Here is a 13,354-nt window from a genome sequence, read left to right on the forward strand (position 1 = left end):
GAATTCCAAGTTTCCACTTCTTGTAGGCTAAACTACTAGGGAGGATTACTTGGACATGCTACTAAGAGTATTGTTTGGACATGCAGGGATGAAGTCAGGAAGGACAAAGTGCAATAGGAGTTGCAGCTAGCAAGGGATGTGAAGGGAAACAAGAAGGGTTTCTACAAGTATATCAGTCACAAAAGGAGGATCAGGGAAAGTGTGGGTCCCTTACTGAATGGGGGAGGCAACCTAGTGACAGAGGATGTAGAAGTGCTCAATGCCTTTTTTACCTCAGTCTTCACAGGCAAGGTCAGCTCCCAGACTGCTGCACCTGGCAACACAGTTTGGGGCGGAAGTGAGCAGCCAACTGTGGCAAAAGAGCAGGTTAGGGGCTATTTAGAAAAGCTGGACATATACAGGTTCATGGGGCCAGGCAAAATGGACCTGAGGGTGCTGAGGGAGTTGGCCGATATGATTGCAGAGCCACTGGCCATCATCTTTGAAAACTCATGGTGATCAGGAGAGATCCCAAATGATTGGAAAAGGGAAAATATAGTGCCCATATTTAAGAAAGGGAAAAAGGAGGATCTGGGGAACTATACACCAGTCAGCCTCACCTCAGTCCCTGGAAAAAGTCATGGATCAGGTCCTCAAGGAATCCATTCCTAAGCACTTGGAGGAGAAGGTGGGGATTAGGAACAGTCAACATGGATTCACCAAGGGAAAGTCATGCCTGACCAAACTGATTGCCTTCTATGATGAGATGACTGGCTCTGTGGATATGGGGAGACCAGTGGATGGTGGTATACCTTGATTTTGGCAAGGCTTTTGATATGGTCTCCCAACACCATTCTTGCAGGCAAGCTAAGGGATGTATGGGTTGGATGAACGGACTGTAAGGTGTATAAAAAACTGGCTGGATCATCACACTCAGAGAGTAGTAGTCAATGGCTCAATGTCTAGTTGGTGGCCAGTATCAAGTGGAGTGCCCCAGCAGTCAGTCCTGGGGCTGGTTTTGTTCAGTATTTTCATCAGCAACCTGGAAGATGGCATAGAGTGCATCCTCAGCAAGTTTGCAGATGACACCAAGCTGGAGGCAGAAGTAGATATGCTGGCAGGTAGGGGTGGGATTAAGAGAGGCCTAGACAAATTGGAGAATTAGACCAAAAGAAATCTCATAAGGTTGAATAAGGACAAATGCAAAGCCCTGCATTTAGGATGGAACAATCCCATAGATCAGTACAAGCCCTGGGCTGACTGGCTGGGCAGCAGCTCTACAGAAAAGGACCTGGGGGTTACAGTGGATAATAAGCTGAATATGAGCCAACAGTGTGCCTTTGTTACCAAGAAGGCTAATGGCTGTGGTGGTAGGAGTATTACTAGCTGCAGTGGTAGGAGTATTACTAGCAGATTGAGGAAAGTGATTATTTCCCTCTATTCAGCACCAGTAAGGCCACATCTGGAGTAGTGCGTCCAGTTTTGGGCCCCCCACTACAGAAAGGATGTGGACAATTTGGAGAGAGTCCAGCAGAGGGTAATGAAAATGGTGAGGTGGCTGAGGGAAATGGACTTATTATTTTAGAGAAGGGAAGACTGAGAGGGGCTTTACTAGCAGCCTTCAACTACCTGAAGGTTGGTACCAAAGAGGATGGAGCTATACTGTTCTCATTGGTGGCAGATGACAGAACAAGGAACGATGGTCTCAAGTTGCAGTAAGGGAAATTTAGGTTAGATATTAAGATAAACTTTGTTACTAGGAGGGTAGTAAGACACTGGAACAGGTTACCCAGAGAGGTTGTGGAATCTCCATCCTTGGAGGTTTTTACAATGTGGGTAGACAGAGCCTTGGCTGGGATGATCTAGTTGAGCATGGTCCTGCTTTGAGCATGGGGTTGGACTAGATGACAGCCTGAGGTCCCTTTCAACCCTCATTTTCTGTGATTCTCTGATTTTGTGGCTGGAGGAGGGGCCCAGCCAGAGCTGGAGCTGCAAGGGGAAGGTAGGCAGGAGGCAGAGGCAGCAGTGAGGCAGGTGATGACAGTGGGTGAAGGTAGGGGGCAGTTGCCAGGGGGAGGCAGCAGCTGTGACTCTGACTTCAGACTCCAGAATCAGAGTTAGATTTAGGGAAAGTAATTTCTCCCCCGTCCCCAAATCTAAGATGAGTATCCTCCCCTCCATCCTCACATTGCCTGGGGAAAGAAACCTCATATTAGATTTGAGTAGATATAGTAATACAAATTATTGGTGTGTCTGTATTTTATCCTTTATCTCTATTCTTTTTCTTTTATTTTTGCCTGTTATTTCCTCTTTCCTTCTTTCAGTCTACTCCAGGGGTAGGCAAGCCCTGGTATGGGTGCCACAGTGTGGCACTCGAAGGCATTTTGCTTGGCACATGTGCCTCTGGGTGGATGACGGGGAAAGGGCTGGGGCTGCATGGCCACAACAGGGACTGGGTCCCTCGTGTCTACCCCACCATCCGCCCCGGCACACCAGTATCTTACAAGTTGAAGTTGGGGGTGTTTTGGGCACTCTGATGAAAAACCCTGCTGACCCCTGGTCTGCTCCTTTCTTTCTGTCTATACTTCCCCCTCTTCACTATCTCAGTTTTATTCATGAATACTCTTTTATTCCTACTCTTGTTTCTTATGATAGCCTTCCAAAATAGGCTCCCTTTTGTCACTCTTGTGTCTTTCCACAATTCAGTGATCCTCCTGCTTCTGCACATGGGAGCCGTGTAGCTGAGGTGTTGCTAGTCATAACTTGGAGCACTACTGAGTCAGTTTGCATCTGAAGGAACAAGGAGGGATCTCTAGCTGGAGAAGGTCTTGTTCAGACAGGGATATGTCCTGGGGGTTAGGCATGGTGTCCTGGTGTGGGTGTTCTTTGATGTGCAAATGCATTCAACAAGCCTACAGTGAATTTTATCAGCATTGCTGGTTACAGGCCTTTTCAGGGTATACAACAGTTCCCATCAAATGGGACAAAACTGAGAGAAGCATCAGGGTAAACCCTGAGAAGAGACACTTGTTTGGTCCTCAACAGCTGTAAGCAAGGTGTATCCAACCCAAATCATGATACCCTTGCTTATTGTAACTCTCACCCTGCAACTGAGCACTACTTTCTACTAATGATTCTTGTCACTGTTCCCTGCATTACACATAATTTAGGTTGTAAACTCCTCAAGGCAGAATCTTTGTCTCTTTCCAGTCTCATATAGATCTTTTAAACAATAGTATAAATATTGAATAGTGTTGTTTAAAGAAAAAATACAAACCATAGGCTTGTAGACTCTTGTGCCATCTGTCTTAATCTTCCAACAGAAGACTGATTCCATGGAATAACAGTGGAAACCAAAAATTGGCAGAGCTCAAGGTTTTTCAGATTTGCTTGACTCTGCATAGAAGGTGAGGGCTGCTCTTCCTGTAGTAGGTAATGTAACATAAGAAGTGGTTGGAGAATGGGAATTTTAAGATCAGCTAACATTTTCATAGTATGCAATGCACCTTCACAGAAGATGACTCATGGATGGCTTCCCTTGATGTTGTTTGCTATTGCAGAAAATTCATGTGGTAACTACAGCAGTCCCCCTGGGAATTTTTCTCTTCTTCATTTTCACAGCCCTCCACACTTTTTTAATCATTGTTGTGTCTGCTTCTTCCTTCAGACCTGATGAAGAATGCTTCACATTCAAAAGCTTGTCTAAGTCTATTCCAACCATGCAGTTGGTCCAGTAGAAGGTATCAGCCACAAGAGTCCTTGAACACAAAATAGTAAGTTGCCTGCTTCTCTGAGCGTGCTGTCCTTTGCCTGATTCCCTTCCTCCCCATTCCCTGTACAGCTGACCACCTAGCTGATTCACATTTTTGTATGCATTCCTCCAGTCCTGCTACTAGCTTCAGTCCCGCAGCTTTGCTCCTGTTTTGTGCTTAACTTAAAGTAATAGTCCTAACAGCTAGATTGGCTCTTCCTACTCTTTCCAGCTGCTTATATTGCATCCAAGCTCTTTATTGCAAAGAAGGGCTTGTAAAAGCAAACGAACACAATGAGCAGGAGTCAGCTCTAGGTTATGTATCTGCCCCCTGCAAATTGTAGTTTGAGAACTTCTATTTCAGATAAGAAGAAAATCCCTGAACAGTGCAACAACAGTGAGCATATATTTTGCGTAATGATTTGGACTTCCATTGTAACCAAATGAAAAACAATACTAGAATCTCACCCCCGTTTTCCTATAGATGGGAAAGTAGCATGCTGTATAAAAAGTCAGGTAGTAAAAACAGCTTTAAAGATGGATTATTTTCTGTCTTATTACAGCACAGTTGTTTCTTCACTTCTCATACACATATACAAACACTCTTATGGAAAAGACATAGACTCTCCAGGTTAAACCAAATCAGGTCTGTGTACTAGCTATATAATTTGTAGAACTATTATTTGTTTTAATGGAAGGTAGCAGGAAGAAACAGTGACAAAAAGAAAATAGGATCAATTCTCTAATGCTGCCCTTGGTATTGCAATTATGAACCAATATCTAAATCGTTATGAAGGGCCAGATCCTACTCCACCTGTTGAGGGGCACTCAGTGTCCCTGAAAAACCATTAATACAAAAATTGGGTGGGTTCTCTTCCTTCTTATTGCTTTTTGTGACCATATCTTAAGGCTAAGATGAAGATGCCTTTAAAAATAATGTTTTCTCAGGGTGCAACAAGATTGCATATGATTAAGTACCACTAAGACACTGAATGAATGGAGTTGGATTTTGTCCTAAAACTTTGGTCTGCCCAAGAGCTGGAGGATTCAGACATACATTTCCAATTTTCATGTTTACAGTTCTAAAAATGGTGGCCTAAATTAACTTAATCATATGCAGTTTGGGGTTTGGTAAGGAAAAAAATCCCAGTGTTTGATCCTCTGTAGAGCCACTTTTCAAGGTAGGATATGTGAATGGGGAAATATGTTAGTTAAATCATTCTATTGATTAACTATTTATGCTGCATATTAGTACAGAAAATCAGCAAAACTTATACTGTTAACAACTAAAATGATGTAAAAATGAATGCATACAATTCTATCAGAATCAAGGCTGAATAGTAACACGTAGAGGAAAATCCATGTCATATTGGTCCATGCAAATTACCCACTGCCAAGTATTTCACAATCCAATGTACCAGGGAACCACGAAGCACTATAACACCAGCATGACACCTAGTTTATATGCTTCTTCGAAGGAAAAGCAAATCCAAGATACAATGTGGTGTTGAATTCAACCAAACTTAAATTCTGCTATAGATCTAATTGATACTTCTTGATTGTGAATGCAGGTTTTCATAACATCATTTGATTTGTATTAAGAAGGTATATTAGCATGATGTGCCTGGTATAACAGGAAATGTAGCAGATGTATGTTTTTGTTCTTAATATTAATAAAAATTAATACTTGAAAAAAATCAATGCCTGGTTTAGTTTACTTCACTTGGGCTTATTACACTTTTTGCAATTAATGTAAAAATATGAATGATCTTTCATTTATATGGAGTACCACACAACTGAACCCTTGCTTCATTACTGCACTGCTATGGCCTGGATCAAAGTGAACTTATTGTATGTTGACCTTAGGAAGCTCTTCAGCCTTGGTTAGTAACACACATAAGAGAAGGAAAGGTTCTAATTCAAAATCTTGCTGCCTTGTGAGTGAAATTGTTTAATGCAGGAGTAGGCTCATTCCCCTTCCATGTTACCCCTTGCCCCTCCTTAAAACTGTGGCTTGGGTCAGGAAGGGTGTCTGGAAATATTGCTCCAAAGCTAAACAGACTTCAGATCAGAGAGCTAATCAAAGCTACCAACCCCACAGCTGAGTGGCGACAAAGGTTGAAACTAGAGAGAGTGGTAGTAAATTGATCTCGGGGAGCTTCACAGAGCAAGGACTTGATCCTGTTCCCATGGAAGCCAATGACAAAGCTGAATTGATTCCACTAGTTCCATGAAAAGAACTATGGGATATGGCCCAGTATTAAATCTAGTAAAAAACTGAACAAAATACCTCCTCTCTACAATTGGGATTTAGATCTTCAGATGTTCTGTGGGGAAAGGATAGGTTTTTCGGTGAATATCTGTCAGGAATTTTGGAGGGCTTCATTTTGGAATGCCCCAAAATAAAACTTTTCATACTGATCTGAAACAAATCTCTTCTTGCACCTGAGCCAATATGGTCCTTAACAAAAGTTGCAGTTTTGTGTCCCCCACCATTCTCTCTCATAAGTCCTGGTCTCCAGCCAGACTCCTTCTCCAGGGATATATGGTGGGTTTTCCCTGTGGCTGAGGCACTGTCTTTTATGGGTGTGTGGGCCATAAGGGTAATATGATCAAGCTGCTGGTTGAGGAGACTCTCAAAACAACAAAAACATAGAACTGGCTTCAAACAAAGTGTACATGAAGCAATGAAGGGCAATAAGAGAAGGAGTGGAATATGTAGGCCATAAGACATGCCAAGAGCAGTAAGAGTTGAAATCTGCAAGTCTGAACTTCTGTGGAAAGTACCAAAGCACATCCAAGCACTTGGAATCTGATCAAGAACATCCTGGGATGGACAGAATTAGTATAACGTGTCATACCAGATAAGGAAAGCATGTGGGACAGTACAACCAAAACTGAGTAAATACCTAGAAAGTTATGTAGGAACATTATTAAATACATTCATTAAGCAGCAAATTGTAGTGACTGATAATTTGTGGGCAATTGTGAAACCTTGATATAAGAGCTTCTAATGTATTAAAAAGAAAGAGTAGAATAAAAATGCACTTTGTAATTTGTGTTTAACCTGGCACGTTTTCTACTGTTGGCCCGTTCTGGTCACCTGATAGTATGAATAAAAGCTACACAAAGTTTATCCTCAGTAGTTGCTGCCTGCTTCTTTGAACTGGGTTGCAGTGGGATCTGACTGGTCCTTGGAGGCAACAGCAATGAGAACTGTAGTTTTTAAGCAGTCTGTATGGGGCAAGATCAGAACTGGAGGATGTGGGTGGTAGTGCATGAGGGTTAGTGCAGCGCATGTTCTGTGATAATGGCTGCATGCTAGTTAGACAACGTATTGGGCATGTCTACCCATGTGCTTTAATGCGCCTTAGGCTATATTAATGCACACTAAAGTGTCAGAAAAAATGTGCTGTTTAGCTAATGCCCATTTAAATAGGCTAATGGACCTTTTTCTAGTACCTCACAATGGAGGTATTAAATTTAACGCACATCACCTAAAGCGCATTAACTGCACGTGATGCTACGTTGCCATAATGACATACTATAGCAATGTAGTGTCCACAAGTGTCTACACGTGACCAGCAGCTGCTTCACCATAGCAGCATGCTCCCCTGTTACAGTGCGCTGCTATGGTGAAGTAGCTGCTGAAAATAATCGTGCCACCGCATGTATGGCGCAGTACGGGCAGTTACTGCACCATGCTTTAGTACTTTCAAAAGGAAATACTAAAGCAGGGTGTAGTAACATCACCATAGGGCAACATGTAGATGCACCAATGTATAGGAGAATTTGAGAATATATGAACATATTGGCATTAGTAGGTATAAAAGTTATAACAGGTAGATATTTTCATGCTTCAGGCAGGAATGGATCACTTGGTTAAATTAGGAAAGCCATTCATTCCATATTCATGCTATTATATTTCACAAGTAGTAAATTGAACTTACAATGAAGAATCAGGTCTCTGTGCCTCTCACACAACTAGTCCTATGTTCTGGTCTCCCTGCTGACAAATTTACACCTCTTGACTATATGCTGATCTCTTCTTGGTCAAAGCAGAAGGCTGGATCAGAAGATAATCTAAGAGGCTAAAAATTAAATCAGATGCACCTGCATCTACAACCTACACTACCATCAAGGAAAGATGATGTGGGATGAGTTTCAGGTGATGGTTTGGATCCATTATTAATTGAACTGGTTTATCTACTGAGAGCATTTAAAGGCAGATGGGAGGAAACAAAAATTGGAAGGAAAACCAAGACAAAATAGTAGCAGAGCCCAGTATAAAATCCTCAGTGAACCATCTGATGAATTGAGCTTTATTGCACAAAAGCTTGTTACATTCTCTCTCTCTCTCACACACACACACACACACTCTTTGGTTAGTCTATAAGATGAGAATCTACCCTTCTTTCTACTTGACGTCAGACTAACACAGCTAGCTACATCTCTCAAGTGGACCCTAGGCATCAGATTTGTACTGCCACATGGAAGACTAGGGTTAAGTTCTAATTTGAGCTTCTAGCTCTCAGGTCTGGAAGTGTTGTGGAAGCAGCTTGCTGGCCCAGATAGATCATAGAATCATAGATAGAATGCTTTATGTCACTTTAGAGTTAATTATGTTGTTCAGGATTTACACCGTCTTCTACTATGGTTGGAAAAATTGTGCTTACAATATAGGACAAAATTGTATAGCTTGTATGAGTTCTTTGATTTCTGAGGCCATAGAATTAGCTGCCAAGACTACCTCTTACTGTAGAAGTGTTCTTCAGCATCTATACTTTCCTATCCTTAGTGGTTGTGAGTAACACAATGTCAGAGAATACTCTGTTCAGTGAAAACTTTGGGTTGAAAGGTTGGAAACACAGAGTTGAAAGAAACCTCATGGTAATCTAGTCCAATTAGAGAGGAAGCCAATTTAGAATAATTATTTTCAGACTCTGGTCAATAAAGAGCAATAAGGATAAGAATGAAGAAGGCCAAAGTGAAAGACTATAAGTTGTGGCCTTGGGATTTGGAGAGCAGACTTGAATGGGGCACAAGTTACTGGGATCAGTGAAATCATGGCTGGATTAGAGGAAAAGGTGTTTGGCAGAGACCTGTTTCCCATTCCCCAGTCCTGCTATGAAGTCTAAGGTCCATCTTTCTAGGTTTGCATGAGGCAAATGGCCTCAAAATGTGGTGTGCTTTGCTGTGCTTATAGTCCAGAGGGCAGAAGTGTAAGCAAGGAGGAAATATAACAAAATCACTATAACCAACTCCAAAGAAATCAGTTTAAACTACAGGAACTATTGCTGCCTTGACCCCATCACCCAAACCTTTGGCATTGTTAACCAAGATCTGGACAGTAAAGAAAATGTTACCCATCTTAAGAAAAATTACAAATAAAAAGTATTGAACACACAAATCAGAATGAGAGGGTAGGAGGTAATACAGAGTAGAGAGAGTAAATATGAGAAATAACTCTATGGTACAGAAACTTCTCTATAATTTATTAACATTAAAGGCAAGTGCTTGATAGACCATTATAACACTACACCCTAACAGTAATACGATTTGCACTTTTGTGCCACTCATCTCAAAGTTTTATATGAACAACAACCACTCATTGATCGCTAAGGCATGGCAACTCTACAGCTACACCATCTAACACTTTTTAGGATAGGAAGTAAAGAAAAATACTGCAGGCCTCAAATTTTCAAGAAAAAAAAATGTAAGCAGGTATGGACTATGGTGAGAAACACCAGGAAACAGTGCTAGGCAAGCTATGGAAAAGGGAATTCATGCCCTGTCGTCTAACAAAAGATCATAGGTTGCATCCAGCATGAACATCTGATGTTGGGATTGTATGTGCTTTTTCTGTGATGACAGGTATCAAAATTCGGCCTGGCAAATTTCACCCGTGTAGGCATTTGCCTTTCCACACAGACTGGCTCCTGTCTCTCTGCCATGAGTAGTGCAACTCAGAAGGGAGGGCCCCTGCTCTCATTGCGGGGTCTGCTACCGAGAATCACTTTAAGTGTATACACAGATGCGAAAGCACATGCACGTATATTCAGGATAAACAATGATGAAAATCAGTGGCTGGCAACCCTCATTATTTCCACTCTTGAGAGGAGGATGTTGGGCAGCTGGAACATACACTGGGCCACATGGCAGGTTGGGCCTGGTTTGGAGGTTCTCCTCTGGTTGGGAACCTATGGGCTGCTCCCAAGGTATCCGGCTGACAGAGGGAAGTGGGGCTGCCTGGGGCACCTTTCCCGTGGAGAGGGGCACACTGGATGAATGGAGCACCAGGAGCTTGGGCTGGTCATGAGCCTAGCAAGAACAGAGGCCTGGAAGGAATTGGGGGTGTCTTAAATACAGGATGTTTATAAAGTCCTTGTGCAACTTTAAACTTTAATATCGTGTGTACTTTGGATGTACACACAATAGAAGCAAACTGTAAAGGGCAGTTGAAAGCATAATTCATTAAGTTGTAACACAATACAGCTCAACTTTCTAGACTACAACATAAACACCATCTTCTGTGATACATTCCAATTTTCCAACTTGTAGAAAACATTTTCCAGTTGCTGCTGAGTGATTTCATGAATTACATTTGTGATCCTTGCCCTATGCATAGCTTACGCTGTGCTAAAAAACTTAAATGAATTATGCTTTCAGTCACCATTTACAGTTTGCTTCTAGCATACCTATATGCAAAGTTATTAAAGTTACACAAAGACTTGATAATCACCCTTTATATCAGGGTAGTTAAGGAGCAGGCTGAGGACTGACCTGGGTAGACTAAAGGGAGAAAATGAGGGCACAAGAGCACATGGATCTATGGGGCTGCCCATGCACTAATTTATGCGGGAAATTATGGTAGCCCTCTCCCCCTGCGCAAGCGCAGGAAGAACCACGCGGGGAAAGCAGTGTGGGCGGATCGTCCTCGCACTAGGAGACTAGGGTCAAGAACCCAGGAAATCGGTTCCAGAGCTGTTGCTACGAGACCCTTAAATTACCCGCCCAGGCAGCTCCACCAATCTCGGCACGAACTCCTTCTGATTGCCAGTCACGGCAGCCAATGGATGGAGAGGCGTGTGGCCAAGCACATGGGGGCACAAGACCGTGGGCGTGGGGTAGTCGCGGTTCTTCCAATGAGAAGGGAGACTGCGTGAGCCTGTCGGCTCCGAGGCGGGACGGGGGCGGGGTGCCCGCCCGCCTCCCAATGGGAGGCGCGCGTGGGCTTGATGGGCGGGCACCGCAGCCAATAGGGAAGCGGCGCTGCCGGGGAAAGGTCGGCGGCGAGGCGGACCGCCCTCAGTCGCTGCGTGGCAGCCACCCCCGCAGCATGGCGACCATAGCTTCGTTGCCCGCTGCCGGTTTCCTCTACTGGGTCGGGGCGCTGAGCGCCGCTTACGTCACCCTGCGGGCCGGCTACTGTCTGGTGGCCGGGCTCCGCGTCTGGGTGCTAGGCCGCCGCGTCCTGCCGGGCCCGGGGCTGGGCGCCTGGGCAGGTGAGTGCGGAGCCGGGCCGTGCGGGTGGGACTGCCCCCTGCGTGTGCGGGGGCCGGTTCGGTGACTTGAAGCCCTGCTGCTTCTCAATGCCAGGAGTAGGCTTCCCGAAGGCGGCAGGCGAGTTTCTCTAGGTGCATCCGGCATCTCTTTTTGGACCAGCTGAAATAGTTGGGAAAATTCTTCTTTGCAAGCTTTCGGGTGCGAACACCTTTCTGCAGGCGGAGGGCTGTAGGTGCTGTCTGCCCTGCCCTCCCCTCCCTAGGTTTCCAAAGGTCGCTTCTCTCCACACCCCCGCGGGGCTTTGTCGTGTTCTTGGAGTAGCAGTACAAGGCCGGTTCAGAGCTGTGTGCCTGTGTTGTCTTCTCCCAAAAGAGATTCCCCCCCCCCCCCCCCCCAAGTGGTGAGAAGGAGGCTTGTGGCAAGAGTTTCTTTGGGTGGCGTGTTTTTGTTGTTCCTGCCACCAATATAGTTGGGGTGAAGTGAGACAAGGTGTTGGATGCAAGGCTTTCCTTATCAGGTCTCTTCTGATTGCGGGGGGCAGGGAGGTGAGCATATTGGTGCTTTGGGCAACACTGGTCCCAGAGACCCTGATCCCTGCTTGAGCCCTCACTATGGCTTGTGGTATAACACATTTTAAGTCTTAACACTAGTTGCTTAAAATAATGCATGTGTGCACACTAGCTTATTAGTTCCTAAGAAGCTTTTCCCTTTCTTGGTTTAAAATACTGCTATTGTGCACGGTATGGAAACCTTGAAAGTCAACTTCCTTGCTGCGCCTTTGTTTTCAGCTGTGCATTTGTCTGTATTCAGTCAGGCCATTTGGGATGAAACCATCCATGTTCAAAATAGTAGCTTTGTTTAGAACTAAATTGTTGAATGACAGTGTTATGGAGGACATGTGGAAATGTGCACAGCTCTGCATTCATTGAGTAGAACAAAATGTACTAATGGACATGTTGAAATAAATAAAATCTTTCCGTTGAGTTAAGTGCCTGTTTAGGCATATTGGATTTGTGTTTTTTCAGTCTGGTTTATTTTAAATGCACTAGTATCACTACCTTTTAGTTACTTTTACTCTTGTTGAAGGAGGACAAGTTCTCTTTTTCCTTAAGAGTGTAAGGTACTAAACCTTTCTCTGAAAGATCTAGCTGAAGCAGTTAATACACAGAATATGCTCTTGCATTCAGCTTCCATGCAGAAATGATGAAACAAGCTATCTAGTACTTGGCAATGTGGCATGGGGGTGCTGGGACTGGGTAGTGAGGAACTACCTCAAGGCAGGGCAGCTGAGAGCTGTGCCTGTTCTGCTGCCATGTCTCCTGGATGGGGCTCCTGATTCCTGTGTGCAGGGCCCAGGACAGGTGATGCCAGGCCCCTAGGACCTGATCCTGGTGTGGTGGGGCGGGCTGGCCCTGCATCATTCATTTGGTCTGTGAGGCAGAAAGTTGAGCACCACTGGTCTAAATAATTTCTAACTTTTTTTGATTGATGCTGAACATTGGGCTGATGGATTTGGGGAACCAGGCACAATAATTCTGAAATCTTTCTTGAGTAATAACAGCCATTATAAAGCACACTGTCATCTATATGTCTGCCAGGTTATTTTTTCCATGTATCTGTCATCTGGCACTTGTTAACAGCGTTTTGCTCACATGGGGGGGGGGGGGGGGGGGCATTCAGCCTACCATCAGGGCTTCTAAAGTGTTGACTACTTTGGTTGGTTTGTTTTCTGTATCTGTTTGGGTTTTTTTCCTTTATTGTTGCTGCATACACAAAGAAGTTAAACTTTCTAGAACTGGACTGAAAAGTGTTTGGGGGGGGGGGAGAGGGGTTGTTTTGTTTTTTGAACATCTTAATTCTTTGTGTCTTCCTGGTTATTTTAACTTGCATTTTGGGATTTTTTTTCTTCAAGAGCATTGGTAGTCTAAGGCTTCTATCTGTACTTCTTGATCTACTTTCGGGGGGGGAAGAGCTGCTTTTCTTTTAAAATTACACCTGACAATATGAAGGTCATCTTGTAACTGGAACAATACAGTAATAATATCACTTTTTGCACACTGAAAAAACACATTTAACTAAAACAAGATCCCCTTATTCTAACTGGTTCTTTGTGTACAG

The 13,354-nt window shown here is 43.8% G+C and overlaps 1 protein-coding gene across 3 annotated transcripts in view; it reads left to right on the forward strand.

Annotated features, from left to right (window-relative positions):
• Positions 1-13,354, forward strand: part of HSD17B12 (hydroxysteroid 17-beta dehydrogenase 12) — a 160,285-nt gene that overhangs the window by 15,651 nt on the left and 131,280 nt on the right. The window contains exon 2 of one of the 3 annotated variants that reach the window (XM_019476896.2): positions 3,647-3,752. In XM_019476896.2, coding sequence (XP_019332441.1) covers position 3,752 — 1 coding nt within the window. In that variant the 5' untranslated portion in view covers positions 3,647-3,751. Of the gene's footprint in view, positions 1-3,341; positions 3,753-11,037; positions 11,236-13,354 lie in introns of those variants that run through there. The other 2 variants (XM_059722765.1, XM_014602109.3) reach the window with 2 other exon arrangements.

Source organism: Alligator mississippiensis, chromosome 2 (assembly GCF_030867095.1).
Source record: "Alligator mississippiensis isolate rAllMis1 chromosome 2, rAllMis1, whole genome shotgun sequence".
Classification (NCBI taxonomy): domain Eukaryota; kingdom Metazoa; phylum Chordata; order Crocodylia; family Alligatoridae; genus Alligator; species Alligator mississippiensis.